General features: G+C 34.3%; 1 protein-coding gene across 3 annotated transcripts; it reads right to left on the reverse strand.

Moving 5' to 3' along the window:
* Nucleotides 8,616-13,647, reverse strand: LOC109331717 (ethanolamine-phosphate cytidylyltransferase-like). Of its 3 annotated transcripts, XM_019566393.1 has the most exons (11): nt 13,449-13,520; nt 13,384-13,403; nt 12,628-13,058; nt 11,359-11,594; nt 10,917-11,068; nt 10,540-10,611; nt 10,231-10,298; nt 10,013-10,133; nt 9,609-9,668; nt 9,399-9,521; nt 8,616-9,023 (listed from the first exon to the last, which is right to left on the reverse strand). In XM_019566393.1, exons 3-11 carry the CDS (start codon nt 12,981-12,983, stop codon nt 8,952-8,954), a joined length of 1,260 nt encoding a protein of 419 aa, XP_019421938.1. In that variant the 5' UTR covers nt 12,984-13,058; nt 13,384-13,403; nt 13,449-13,520; the 3' UTR covers nt 8,616-8,951. The 3 variants fall into 3 exon arrangements, with proteins under 3 accessions (XP_019421938.1, XP_019421940.1, XP_019421939.1); XM_019566395.1 differs by lacking the exons at nt 13,384-13,403; nt 13,449-13,520 and adding an exon at nt 13,529-13,647; XM_019566394.1 differs by lacking the exon at nt 13,449-13,520 and having other exon boundaries at nt 13,384-13,404.

Genomic DNA, 15,749 nt, shown 5'->3' on the forward strand with positions numbered 1-15,749 from the left:
TTTTGTGAGAAGTTTGATGTTACATTTATGTTTATGAATTTGCTCTTTCTTTTTAATCATTTATGGTAATGTTTATGTGTTTGTCATCCACTCTTGAAGGATGAAAATAACAAAACTTGTGAAAGAAAAGGTGGTGGTGAGAGTTGACTCCAAGAAATCTACTAATGAACCTGGTATTGTGAGGGAAGATGCCTTGAACAAAGAAGAAGCTTCTAGGCTTGACAACAAAAGGAAATATGCATCTGAGTCTGGCACTTATGATTTCATTGCTAGAAATGAAAGTAACCAATAATCTTCTAGACAAAGATCTTTGACCTGGGGTCATTTTACAAAATGCAATGATCCACTTAAACCAAGAGCCGAAGTAATTGGTGTGAGAAAACATATGCATGTGATTCACTAATGGGTTGGAAGGCTTGTATGATACAATAAGCAAAATTAAGAGTACACTTAGATATGTTTGTGCATCTCCTAGTCGATCAGATAAGTTTAAAATTTGCATCAAATGAACTAGGATACAAAATGAGTGTTTTGTGCACTTGGATGTTCCTACAAGGTGGAAATCCGTCTATGTTATGCTTGAAAGTGCATTAAAATTTCAAAAAGGTTTTATGAGACTAGGTAAGAGAGATGCTGATTTTGTTTTTGATGCAAGTTGGTGTCCCAAAGAATGATGATTGGGATAATGCTTGTTACTTAAGTTCCAACAAAACACCTCAACTCTCATCACATTTTGTGGTGTTGTTTAGACTAGTACATTATAATGGATTGCAAGTTTTTTTTATGGAACAAGAACTCAAGAAGTGAGTTTCTCCAATTGATTGCTCTATCTATCACCAAGGGAGAGGTGAGGGGAGTAATAATGGGATAAGTTGTAGGAATCATCATTGACGAAAATAGATCAAGTGCAACAACCAAATCCATGCTTGTGTTGTACTTTCTTTTTATTCAACTCCTCTATTGTTTCTTAATTTTTGAACTATCAATAATTTCAAGTATTTTATAGTTTAATTTTTATCAATTGTGCCTTGAAAAAAATGGTATTTTGATAAGGAAGTTGTGTTTCTTTCTTTCGAAAGCAAAAATATTTTTTATGAAAAAAAGAAAAAGTACTCACTCTTATAAAATTTGTTAGCTGGGAGGAAAAAATACTTAAATTGAGTCCCCTTCCCATTTCAATATCATATCTATATTATTAAAAAATGAGAGGGGATATTGGTGTCTAAATATTTTCATGTGCATAAATTTGTTCGTGTTGTTAGAGCGAATTCTCACCCGCGATTTGGCCCGTGAAGTTGCTTCTCTTGACCTACGATAGGCATGACAACCATTTGTGTAGCTAAATGCCCTTTTGTCTCATGGAAGGGTCACCAATAGCTGCGAAGCCACTATCCCACACGATTGCACGCTATTGACTACTTAGATGTCAATTGGCTTTGAAGACCAAACAAATACAAACACCTTCTACCAACGAACGGAATGAAATACACCTAAAATACCAAAATGGTGTACTAAAATGGTATGATAGTGGGAGGTTGAGATGAGGACATTATTGTAAAAGAAGTGGATACATGAGGAGAAGAAATTTTGTCGTTGAAATGTATATGTAGGAGGTTGAGATAGGAGTAAGTTGCCAAAATTTTTGAGTTGATTAGTTGCTATTGCATATAGAGGGAAAGAATGGGAAGTGAGTTCCGCACTTTCTCATTTTTTTGCAGTTACCGCTAGAGTGTGTTTTATTTTAGGGTTTCATACACTACTCATATGTTTATATGAGGGAAGAAGAAGGATGAGTGAATTACACAAAACCCTAAAAATGATTTCCATATATTAAAAAATAAGGGCATAATTTGGCATGTGAAGTTGCTTCTCTTTGACTTGTGACCAGCGCGACAACCATTCGCACTACTACACGCCCTTCCATCACATGGAAAGGTCGACAACTACCGCGATGTCGTTATCCCAACATGATAGCGCGATATTGACTATGGAGATATCAAATGAATTTAAATGCCAAACAAATAACAATACCTTCCACAAACTAAGAGAGAAATAAACCAAAAAATACTATAATGGTATACTAAAATGACATGACAATGAGAGGTTGAGATGAAGTCATTGTTGTGAAAGAAGTGGGTAAGTGATAAGTGCCAAAAATATGTGAAAACCAATTTAATTCAACACTTTTAAAGTAAATTTTCATAATTTATTATATATGTTTTGTACACCTCTTTTCCAAACCTTTATGTGACTTTTTTGGAGAAAAAGAGAAGAAAATATGAAGTGGAAATTGAAGCTAAAAATGTGTCCAAGTCAAGTCAAGAAACAATGCACAAGTAAGCTTAAGCTATGTGTGGCAAGCTGTGTGCTTAGCCGTAACCATGACTCAACACACTTGGTCTTGGGTGGAATCATGAAGTCATCATGAAGTTGCTCAAGCAGACAGCTTAGCATGGGCAAAGGCACACCCAACATGAGGTAGTAAGCTGCTTGGCACATGCATGACACAAGCTCACACGGTCGGAATACAAGTCAAGTGCCCAGTCAGCAGCTTAGCGTGGCACCTTGACTACCAAGAGCAACACCAAGCACTTGGCCAGGTCAGGCAAGCACCAACCTAACTCAGCACCAAGCACCAAGCTGACCAAGACAACCTGCTGAAGCAAGCAGCTCAGCGGGTCCATGTAGGCGCCTAGCGCCTGGTCAGTCAATAAGTGGCTCAAGATGCCTTGACACCTAAGAAATGCTTAGCTCATTCATGACATCACATGAAGTAGCCATCCATAGCTTGATCAGAATAGCTCACCATAGTTGGACTAAAATAGTCCACAATAGCTTGGAGGAGTCATGCTGAAGGGTTTGGTCAAACTCATGTTGAAGGGTTAAGTGACCAAACTCATGTTGAAGGGTTTGGCCAGGCGCCTAACGCGTGGAAAGAATGGCTAAGCGGTTCCTAGAGCCAATAAATACCTTGCACTTCGCCAATTCATTCATTCATACTTTCATACTTCACAATACACATCTTTTTCTTCTTTGATTCTGAAATTCATGGAGCACCTTGGTTTCAAGCTAATTTAGGTAATTTTATTTTGTTTCTCTCCTAGAATTCAAGAGGAGAATGAAGTTGGCAAATGAGATGCAAAAACATGATTATGTAATCTCATTTGGAACAAAAAACATTTAATCCTTAGGTAGATGGCTAATGCTCCTAAATTGGTTTGGATTATGGTGAAACATTATTTCTTAACTTTCTTTGTAACATCTTCTGAATTCATTTTGTACAAGTTATTACTTCGGTTATTTTTTATTCTTTAAGAATTTCTTAATGCGATTTTAGTTTGATCACCTAAAACTTGATTTCAAGATCCAAAATGCTTTTTCTTAAAGTCTTGACATTGAACTAAAAAGTAGAACATACACCTTAGTTCATGTGTCATGTTCAACATTCTTTTTAAGCATCTTGTATTCAAGGCTAAGCAATGTTAATAGAGTCTGAAGTAGGATGTGCAAATCGACTCCGATGAGTGACAGTTAACTATTGTTTAGTGTATTATACAAGGTTTTAAAATCATCTTTTCTAGGCCAGGACACTAGGGGAAAACTAAAGAACTTGGTGTATGGAAATAACCAAGGTAAACACATGACTTGCATAAAGTTTTCAAAATAACTTTGTTAAGAAATTCTTCTATCATTCAAATTACTTTTCTCCTCAAAAATTTGTAAATAGTAATTTATCATTTCATTTACATTTATGCAACAACAAAATTATAAAAATCATCCAAAAAGTTGTTAATAATTATTTTTTATATACTATGCTTATATAATTTTCTTCTATTAGCCAATTCTCTATGGTTCAACATAACTCTATACTATACTACAATTGAATCTTGAAAGAGATGCAAGTGTAAAATATATTAAAGTGTTATCAATAAATTTTATTTATGAAAAAGAATTCCTAAAGGCATAAGTTCAAACCAATTCATGGTTTGCAACTTTGTGAATATGAACAACATATAAAAAGTTCAATTCAATCAATGAATTGTTACTTTTTGATAAAGAATGATGAATAAATAATCTAACATCTAACTTTTACATTTCTATCATTTAGTTTCTACAACTAACTCTTTCTTTTCTTTATTTACATTCGGTCATTTAAATTCTGCATCTGGTTACTAACTCTTTTATTTTTTCTTTATTTCCTTTCTATCATTTACTTTTCTTCACATACTAACATACTAACAATTTATTTATCGATTTCTTTTTATATTCTATATCAACCTTTCATAAGAAATAGTATGGTTAACTTAATAAAAAGATATCAACATTTCATGGTACGGTTAATTAAACCCGAATGTGAGTAAATATTAATAAAATAAAATCATCACTTACTCAACTTGCAAACCATCTGAAAATCTCTCTTAGACGTCGTTGCCGGAGAATTGCTTTTATAATAGAAATTATTATTATATCATTAATGATTGTGCATAAACATTTTCTTTTACTTTTTGTACAAATTAAATTTTAACTTATATAAAAATGTAAACTATAAAACTTTGAAATTTTTCTATTTCTTTACTTACTAATATTTTTCGGAAATAGACAGATTTATTTTTGTGCATGAATTGCAGGAACAAACCAATAGAATTTTCGCTTGATTTAGAGTTTGATAAAACTCTTAGGCAGAAAAATATAGCACGAAGGAAAGCCTATAAACACAAATCTATTTATGAAGAAGCTGGATCTTCATACTCTACAAATGGCCAACAACCAACAAATTGCTGACGGTTTGAGGGCAGAAAATCAACCCAGTGCAGGTGGATTTGTCAATTTTACACCAAGGAACATGATCTGTATATGCATGCCATCAAGCACACTAAGGCCTTCTAAGATGAAGTCTGTATTGGTACAACTGATGTATGTCAATCCATTTGTTGGCTTAGATCATGAAGATTCCTACAACCATCTAACCAAATGTTATTAATTGGTTAGAACTACTGAAATCTCTTAGGCAGAAGAATAGACCATTTTTCTAAGGCTCTTTCCTTTAACTCTCATTGGATAAGCCAAATAATGGTTTTTGGATCTTCCTCAACATTTCAAGAACAACTGGGACCTAGTGGAGGAGAAGTTCATGAGCAGATACTTTCCGCAAAGAAATGTTATGGATTTGAAGGCATCCATCTCAACTTTTGTGAAACCGACTGAGAAAGTCTTTGTGAATCCTGGACTAGATTTAAATCTATGCTAAGAAAATGTATGAATCATGGGTTCGATGTTCAAACCCAAATTCATATCATTATAAACGGATTACAGTAGCAATACAAGTGGATTTTAAATACAATTGTGGGAGGACAGTTGATGACAAAACCTCTGCATGAAGCTATTGACATCATTGAGTCAATGGCTTTGAATGATCAATGGAGCCCGCACCAAAGGTTAGGGCCAATAGATGTTGTGTTGGCCCAACAAAAGCATCTTCAACAACAGCTTGATGAGGTAAATCAGAAGTTGAATGATCTACCTAAACAGCTGCAAGAATCTACAAGAAGCAAGTCTTTTGGTTTGACGATTGTGCTTAAAATTATGGTCAGTTTCAACAAGAAGGGACAGTCATCCTTGTTAACATCATTCTTAGCATTCGGGCTACACTCAACAATCATCACCACCTCATTCAATTCAGAGCAACAAACTGGATGAAATACTAGAGCAATTCATACAGACCACCAACACTCATTATAAAAATACATAAATTTGTATAAAAAGATGGAGGATTAGATCTGGAAAATAACTGAGTAACTCTCAAAATCAGCTACATCATAATATTGTGAAAGTATTATGACTCGAAGTGGTAAGTGGTGGGATACAATTTTGAAAAAGAGACTTGTGAAAAATAAAAGAAAAAGAAAAAAATGTAAATAAAAAATATATGTACCAGAAACTAATGGGATACAAAAAGAAGTGATGTAATACTCGCTAGTACAGAAAAAAATCCCCTACCCCATAGCTCAGTCAAAGGCCAACAAGGAACAACAGTTCACTAAGTTTATGGGAATCTTTAAAACTCTACAAATCAACATTCCATTAGTCGAAGCCTTAGAACATATGTCAGCTTATTCCAAGTTTATAAAAGAATTATTGTCTAAGAAAAGCAGCTACCAGGAAAAAGAAGTCATTCACCTCCATGCAAGCTGCAATATGATCCTTCAATCCAACATTCCTCATAAGCTGAAAGACTCGGGCAGTGTGACTAGTCACCATTGGTAATGTATCTATAGGCAAAGCAATCATTGATCTTGGAGCTAGTGTTAGCCTTATGCCTTTGTCCATGATTAGGAGAATTGGAGGCTTACAACTCAAACCAACAAGGATGTCTTTGCAACTAGCTGACAGATTGATCAAATATCTAGCCGGTGTTGTAGAGGATGTCTTGGTAAAGGTAGAAAGATTTCTAATTCCTCTGGATTTTTTTGTTATTGATATTTCCGAAGATGTGGAAATCGCTCTCATTTTGGGATGACCATTAATGAGAGAAACAAAGATGGGGATAGACATGAAAAATGGCAAGCTGAATGTATGAGTTGAAGATGATAAAATTCAGTTTGACATTTTCAAAGTCATGCATCATCTAAAAGACAAAGGACAATGTTTCAAAATCGACATCATTTTTGAAATTTGTTTAGAGCAACCTCAACCTGATAATTCTTTGGAGATTCAAGAATTCTACGTGGAATAAAAACAAATAAAAGAGTTTATAAGGACTCTTGATACAATCGAAGAGTTACTTCCTTCACAAGCAAAGCCAGAACATATTCAAAGTGGAGACATGTTGCAAAATCAACAACTAGAGGTGAAGGTGTTGCCCTCACATTTGAAATATATATTTTTTGAGGGAAATACCAACAACCATGTTATTATCAATAATTCACTCTTAACCTTGGAAGAACAAAAATTAGTTCAGGTATTGGAACAACATCAACAGGTAATTGGTTGGACTCTTACAGTTCTCAAAGGAATCAGTCGTTCATACTGCATGTAAATGATTATGATGGAGGATGATTATAGACCAGTTGGTCAACCACAAAGAAGGCTCAATCCTACAATGAAAGAAGTTCTTAATGTGGTTTTAGCTTGATCACCTAAAACTTGATTTCAAGATTCAAAATGCTTATTCTTAAAGTCTTGGCAAGTGAACTAAAAAATATAACATACACCTTAGTTCATGTGTCTTGTTAAACATCATTTTTAATCAACTTGTATTCAAGGCTAAGCAATATTAACAGAGCTTGGAGTAGGTTGTGATAACCTACTCTGACGAGTGACACTTAACTATTATTTAGTGTATTATACAAGGTTTGGAAATTATCTTTTTCAGACTGGGACACTAGGGAAAAGTTAAGAACCTGGTGTATGGAAATAACCAAGGTATAACACATGCCTTGCATAAAGTTTTCAAAACAACTTTGTTAAGAAATTCTTCCATAATTCAAATCACTTTTCTCCTCAAGAATTTGTAAATATTAGTTTATCATTTCATTAACATTTATGCAACAACAAAATTATAAAAATCATCCAAAATGTTGCTAATAATTATATTTGATATAATATACTTATATAATTTTCTTCTATTATGCATTTTTTGTGGTTCGACATAATCATATACTATACTAGAATTGAATCTTAAAAGAGATGTAAGTGTAAAATATAGTAAAGTGTTGTCAATAAATTTAATTTGTTGGAAAAAAAATTCTAAAAACATTATGAATAGGAACATCATACAAAAAGTGCAATTTAATCAATAAATTGTTACTTTTTAATAAAGAGTCATGAGTAAATAATCTAACATCTAACTTTTACATTTTTGTCATTTACTTTCTACAACTAATTCTTTCTTTTCTTTATTTAAATTCAGTCATTTAAATTCCACATCTATCCACTAACTCTTTTATTTTCCTTTTCATTTCTATCATTTAACTTTTTGCACATACTAACATACTGCCAATTTATTTATCGCTTTCTTCTTTTATTATTTATACTAACCTTTCATAAGAAATGGTATGTTAACTTAATAAAAAGAGATCAACTTTTTATGATACGGTTAATTAAACCCAAAAGGGAGAAAATAATAATAAAATAAAATCATCTTTCACTCAGAAGTTTTGCCCTATAAATGTGTATGTAGAAAGTTGAGATGAGAGTCAATGACCAAAATGGATGAGCTCATTCATTGCTACAACATAGATAGGGAAGGAAGCTATCCCAGTGCGCTAGCATGCTATTGAATACTTAAATATCAAGTAGCTTTGAAGACCAAACAAATAACAATAGCTTTCACCAACTTAAATAGTGCAAACTGATACATAATGTACAGGATTCAGATTAGGTGCAATCATTTTAACTTCCGTTTTTTGAGTTATATTTATCATAATATTTTACTTTTTGTGAAAATAATTTTCACAGCATTCAGGCACAGAATGCAAATCCAAATATAGTACTTTCTATATTTACCAATCTTTTGTGAGAAAGAATAGTCACTCATCTTGTGTAAGAAATAAGTGTTCTACACTTGAACAATCCAAGGGGAATACAATGTTTCAACTAGAATGGTTACCAACAAATTGAACCAAAAAAAGGCATAGGCTTTCATAATGAATAATAATCTCTGAAAGTTATAAGACACAATCAGAGTAACAAATCTTTAATTAGAGTATGCTCAATAAAGCTAAATTATATGGCATAATATGCTAGCCATTCAGAAGACAAACAAAAATATCAGCACATTATGGTATTCCTAAGCTATGGCCACAATTTGTGCTCTTCCATGTCACAATCTGCACTCTTCTTCATTCATAAAGTATGTATAGATTCCTTCTATACCCAGCATCTACATCACAGGCTAAGCTTGAAGAACAGTAGCTAACTAAGCTGCACCAATAAAATAATTTGGAAGTTTACTACTCTCCTGAGACATATTTTTTCTCTTCATAGTATCTCTGCTCGCTCAGAGCCTTCTTAGCATTGCGTTTCTGCATTGGACAGAAAAAAACATAATTATGTGACCTCAAATACTGAGATATACACCAACAAGGCGTTGGTCTAGTAGTATAAGGTCCCGCTAGATTTCCAGAAAGATTAAAGGGTCAGGGTCTGATTCTTGAAAGCGTCACTTGTTGGAATGGGCAGTCACGCACCCCGAAAATGATTAGTTCCTTATTCATAGAGTGAGGGGATTATACCCTTGGTAATAGAGCTCCAATAGTTTAATAGTATGCTTTGAGACAAACTATGCAACTTGTCATGGATTTTAAAGCCACCATTAGCTTTGACAAACTTCTGTTGACCACATATATTCAGAAAGCCCAAAAATGAAAAAACAAATAAATACTTGATAATGAAGTTACCATGTAAGCTTCATGATTAGCCATTATCCTTTGGGCTACTGAAGTGGTAGTAATATCTTTAGGGCTCTCGAGCAAGTGGAATATTCCCATGCTCTTCGGAACCTCATACGGATCACTTTCACTCTGCAGAAGATAACCCATCAATGCACCGAAAAAGGAAACGATATTGTACCCAAGGTGAATAAAACAAGTAACAATGGGGAAACTTACATCTAATGAGTTCTCAGCAACAGTCCCGTGCACAACCGCTGAGATATTGAAAGTTGTGATCTGTTTTATTCCAAATAACAAACCTCATGATAATGAAAATCGGAATTCATATAAACATTTCTCCAAACAGGCACAAGGATTGTGAAACAAATGGAAAACATAAGCATGTTTCTCTTCTAATGCAATGAACGCATATGAAGTTCTCTTCCTAATTGCTTCAAAAAGAAAACAAGTGAAAAGCTGGGGATGATGTCTCATGAAATTATCATACATAATAAAAGCAGCTACTTCAATGAAATCCAGAAGAACATGGAGTTAATATGAGTCATATACTAAGGACAGTTTCAAATAAAATGGAGCAGCTACTTCAATGAAAATGAGCAAATCTAGAATTGGATGCATACCATGTCCTTTGTAATCTCCCATGGTGAACCAATGATGACTTCATCAACATAACGACAAGCAAGCACACTAAGGCTTCGCTCGTGTAGATGCATGATTGGATAATGATTCCCTCGATGTTCACTGCAGGAAAGTTGTTAGTTTCATATCTATAGTTCATATGAATATATGGACTGTAACTAAAGTCAACTTCGCGTGATTGGAGAAAAAAATGACACACCTCACTGTCTCATCGGAGTGGATACCAACTAGAAGAAAATCTCCAAGCTCCCTAGCCCTCTTAAGTATCTGAAAGGACACGGAATAATGAATAAGCACATCACACATTAACTTTTAGGTCAAAAGGTGCCTCTTGGAAAACGAACTTAAGCATTTGACTAAGAGAATAACAAATTACATCATATGTAAAACTTGTGTTTTAAATGAAAGAACAAAATTGTTTCTAAATGCTTCAAAAGTACAGTAAAAGGGATCGTCAAAAGTATTCTCAAAAGTATTGTATTTCTAAACGAAAAAAGAAAAGGACTACCTCAACATGCCCTGCATGGAAGAGATCAAATGCGCCATCAATGTACACGATACGAGCATTCGGTCCAGGTGCCTAAAATAAGATGGGGTAACAAAGGATTATCATATGAAATAGTTCCTCAAACTATATTAAATGACAACGCCCTTTTCCAACTTGAAAACACTGATTGAACATAAATATCAAATCAGTGTTTGTTGCCTTCATTAAATCCATATAGATATTAATATATATTATGTGATTTAGCATACCTCTAAAAGAAACAATGGAAATATATGAAACTAAAAATTCACCCAAAGAAAATTAATTGACTTGTAGAATTTTGAACAAAATATACAGTATTTCTTTGAAAGACGAGACTGTGTAAGCAACCAAAATACCTTGCCATCTGAAAACTGGACAATACGTCGGGAAGTTGGTAGGAATTGCGATAGGTGAGAACTTTTTGACTGGTTTTCTGCTTGAGGATTCTCATCAGCACCATTAAGGTCTTCAGAAACTTTCGCATCTCTTAAAGAAGTCATTATTCTTCCTGTAATGAAGCATAGTTAGAACAGATACATATGAATAGCTTAACAATGATAAAATGAAATTAGTTGGGCATCATAATAGCATCAATTATGAAGCCCCACAGATTAGACAAATTTAGGTGTACTTTTCAGCTTAGGAAGCCTAACTGCATATGCAAACACACATTACAAAAGGGCTTTCTCATGTGAGCAAAACAATTGAACAAAAAACGATTCCATCAACAACCAGAAAGATGTAGTTACAATTCAAAACTTCTGGCTTTCCAGTGATAAAAATAATGAAACTTAGTACCTACGATATCTGTACTAGAAACTCCTTCAGTGCGTTTAATTTGCTTGTAACGGCCAGCTTTCTTCGCTGCAGCATACGCATCTGTTCCATCCGGAAGCAAGCAAGGATCATCTCCATGTATGACATAGTCAATTTTGTATTCATGAAAGAGACGATTCAAGAATGTCTCAGTAATTGCATATGGAGCATCAGTTATGACCTCATCCACCCACTTCAATCCACTGACAAGGGCTAGCCTGGAAGATAAAAGGTATTTTCAATTAAGAACTTCAATTTGATAAGGCGGTTTTAAAAGTTACCACTCTAAGAGAAAAAGGCAGAGATACAAGATTTAGAATCAATAATAAGTACAATTTTAAATTTCTGGAATCAATTACAGTATTGTGTAAGTCTCACCCATAGTCACAATGATATCTGGTATGCTTCGGTACGGGTACGGGTACGGATACGCGGTATGCAATAAAGTACCCATTGAATACATGGTACCTTGGGAGTATACTTAATCAATTTACTAGTTGGGTTCGTGGTACGCTTTAGTTGGTATGTTCTATTTTTTATATTATTGTATTGTCTACTAGTTAAATGGGAACTTATCCATATTTTAAAAGATTAAAAATATGTAACTACATAAGCTCATTTATTAAAATAAATAAATAAGCCCATTTAGTAAATAGGTCCATTTAGATTTTAGGGTTTCTTTCTTTATCCTCTATTATTGTCTAGCTTCCTTTATGCTGCCTCTTAGTTCCTGCCTCTTCCTTCCTTCCTTGTTGGTGCCTCTTTTCTTTCCTTCTCCCCATCTGCGTTTCTGCTAGGACCATCAACCACGTCCTCATCATGTGCAGTTACAGTTGCAGCGTTGGAGATATGGCAGCTTGAATCCAAAAAACGAGTAAATAATGCCTTCAGTGGTGATTCGCTTGGAACTGAGTACCAATACGCGAATTAGAACGTATTGGTTCGCAAAAGCACATGGATCGATACTCACGAACCGATTCGTGGTTCTCACACGAAAGCAGTGAATCTGGTCTCACCTATATACTTGTACACTTTTAATTGTCTTTTACAAGCTTGTTCTCACGCTATTCAAACAAATCAATTTTTTTGATGTCTTCTAACTTCTGTTCTTATACTTAAACTGAATTGGTGGCTTCAGCCCGGAGGAAAAATTCAAAGGAGAAAAGAAGAAAACGCGTCTAACACAGAGTACAACTTTTAAAATTTATGCATCTATGTCAAAATTAAAACCACAAAAACAAATATTTGTACCTCTCCTCCATGGACAAAACAGGTGGCCCTTTATTGGCCAAGATCTCCTCATCACTCACAAGGCCCACAACCAATTCATCTCCTAGAGCTTTTGCTTGTCTGAGCGCATTCGCGTGGCCATAATGCATCAGATCGAAACACCCATCCATGTAAACACGAACACGCCTCTTCCCGGATTTCTTCTTGCGGAAAATCCCCAAATTAGACCAGGTGTATGGCAATGGCAAATGAACACCAACCCCGCCAAAAAAGCTGGTTGACAATCCCAACAAGGCTGCCGTAACCATTAGACCACCAAACACATGAGGGTAATAGTATACCCCCTCCCAAATCCAACTGTTATTTTCATAATCCATGTGGTTCTTTTTTCAATGTATTTTTGTCTCAGAAACTAAACTTGCTATTGCTATTATATAAGAGGAGGCACAGACCTGGAACCAAATATCATAGAAAAGGGGAATTAAATGCATTTATATATAATATTCCATCATTCTCAAGCTAATTATATACAAACATAACTAGAAAAGATTCAAAACATAAAAAAATGTTTCAGCTTCAGAAATTGAAGGAAAAAATTGACCAACCCACCACAGAGAAATTAAATAACCATTTCATATCAAAATCAGATTCAAATCACAAAATTAGCAATTGGGGTATCCTCATATTCCCGATCTAGCTCATAAAACACATAAAAATGAAGCTTTATAAGGGGGAAATCAGAAACAAAAATTAAAAAGGGGAAAAATGAAAACAAACCCAAATGAGATCCTTAAAGAGAAACGAAAAAAATGAGAATTGATGATGTCTAAACAAGTTCAAGAATAATTGAAGATGGTAAAATGATAAATGAGTTTGATAGCATGCAAATTACAAAGGAAAAAGAATGGGATCGAATCTGAACCTCTTTTTTTCTATTGTTTCTTTTGTGTCTGCGTCTCCTCTTTTATCTTTTCTATTGTTTCTTCTCTCTCCCTTTGGATTCTTATGTAAGAAAAACTAAACTCATCTTTCACAATAACAAAGCTTTGTGTGAACATAATATTATATACGTCACCTTATTCCAACCCTAAGTTTCAATGAAATTGTAGAAATATTCTCTAGGTTGTGAAATTACACTCCATACGCTTTCTATCTTTCCTTTTTTTTTTTGTTGGTATAACCAATGTTTTCTCGCATCTTTTTTTTGTAATGAATTAATCTCTTTTTTAATATATTTATGTATTATCAATCATTTTCACATAGAGTATAATATTAATGGACAATGTAAAGAATTATATATAATTAGTGCATCATTCATCTTTCATTTGGATTATTATTTTTTTTTCTGAAAAATCAAACATAATTAAAAACGAATGGTAGATAATACAGTGACAGTGTAAAAAAATCTTATATTATTAGTGTATACATCTTTTTCTCTTTCACATAAGATGTTAAAATGATGTCCGAAGCAATATTTAAGCCATTGACAAAAACAGTTATACCCAACAAATGTCATTTATAAAAATTTGATATTTTAGTTATCCTGAAAAATAGAGTTTTACATTAAATTATTAGAAGATAATTCAGCTTTATGTAGAGTTAGTTAAGTTTCCTAATTTGGCTAGTTAATTGGCAAGTTAGTTAGTTTGAGAAGCTATAAATAGTAAGCTTTGTATGTTGTATTAAGTGTGAAAAATTCTATTGAGCCTTTAATACAATTGAGGTATATTCATTGAATCATCCTATCTTCTTCTTCTTCTTCTCAGACCAGAATTCATTCTTCTTCACTCTGCAATATTTCTTTCTTTCTTGATTGATAAGTTTATGCACTTAGTGTGCATACTGCATTGATCAAAGCAGCAATAGCTAACAGTGGTATCAAGAGCTCATTGGTGAAGGTTGATTCTGTGTGAATCAAAGAAGGGACCTGTGTGGTTGAGCAATCGAAAAGAAGGAAGGGACAGTACAAACAGAAGGAGTTTAAAGATGGCAAACAGTAGCGGGTTCTCCATGACACTTCCCATCTTAGACAGCAAGAATTATGATAGATGGAGGAATCACATGAAGGCTATATTTGGATTCCAAGAAGTGTTTGAGATAGTCTAGAAAGGCTATCAAGAAATTGGAGATGGTGCAACTGAAGCTCAAGGAGCAATGTACAATGAAGCAAAGAAGAAGGATTGCAAGGCTCTATTTCTGATCTACCAAGGTGTTGATGCAGCAAATTATGAGAAGATAAATGGAGCTGAAACTGCAAAACAAGCTTGGGAAATTTTGGAGAAGAGTTATGAAGGAGCTGACAAAATCAAGAAGGTGAAATTGCAGAATCTTCGAAGGGAATATGAAGTCTTGCAGATGGAAGAAACTGATTCAATTGCTGACTACATGACCAAGATTCTAACACTTTCTAACCAGATGAGGTCATGTGGCAAAGCAATGAAGGAAAAGTCAATAGTTGAAAAGGTGTGAAAAGTGTTAAGGACTCTCACTTGCAAGTATGATCACATAGTAGTTGCAATTGAGGAGTCCAAGAACCTAGAAGAATTGAAGATTGAGGAGTTGCAGGCCTCTCTGCAGGCTCATGAACTGAGATTAAAAGGGAGGAGCTCAAGTAGAGGAAGTGATCAAGTCTTGATGGCAAGATTCAACAAGAAGAATTATGAGAAATGGAATCAGAAAACCAAAGATAAAGGCCAGAACAGTAGGTGGAGACTCAATGAATCAGAGTCATCAAGAAAGTATGAGCACAAGAGTACAAGAGGTGGTGATCCTGAACAAGGAAAGCAGTTTCACAAAAATTCTGATAGCAGAAAGAAAGTAGATAAGAAGAAACTACAATGTTACAATTGTAGGAATTATGGCCACTTTGCATCAGAATGCAAGTCTAACAAGTGGGGAAACTCAAGAGAAGATGAGGCAAGACTTGCAAAAGAAGGAAGCACAAACAGTTCTGATGAAGAACATTGCTTGCTGATGGCTACAACTGTGACTGAGCAAGGAAAAGGAGATAGCAATGAGTTCTGGTATCTTGATACTGGATGCTCAAACCACATGACTGGAAGGAGAGAATGGTTTGCACAACTTGATGAATCAGTAAAGAGCAAGGTGAAATTTGCAGACCATAGTGCTATTTCTGCAGAAGG

Source organism: Lupinus angustifolius, chromosome LG17 (assembly GCF_001865875.1).
Source record: "Lupinus angustifolius cultivar Tanjil chromosome LG17, LupAngTanjil_v1.0, whole genome shotgun sequence".
Classification (NCBI taxonomy): domain Eukaryota; kingdom Viridiplantae; phylum Streptophyta; class Magnoliopsida; order Fabales; family Fabaceae; genus Lupinus; species Lupinus angustifolius.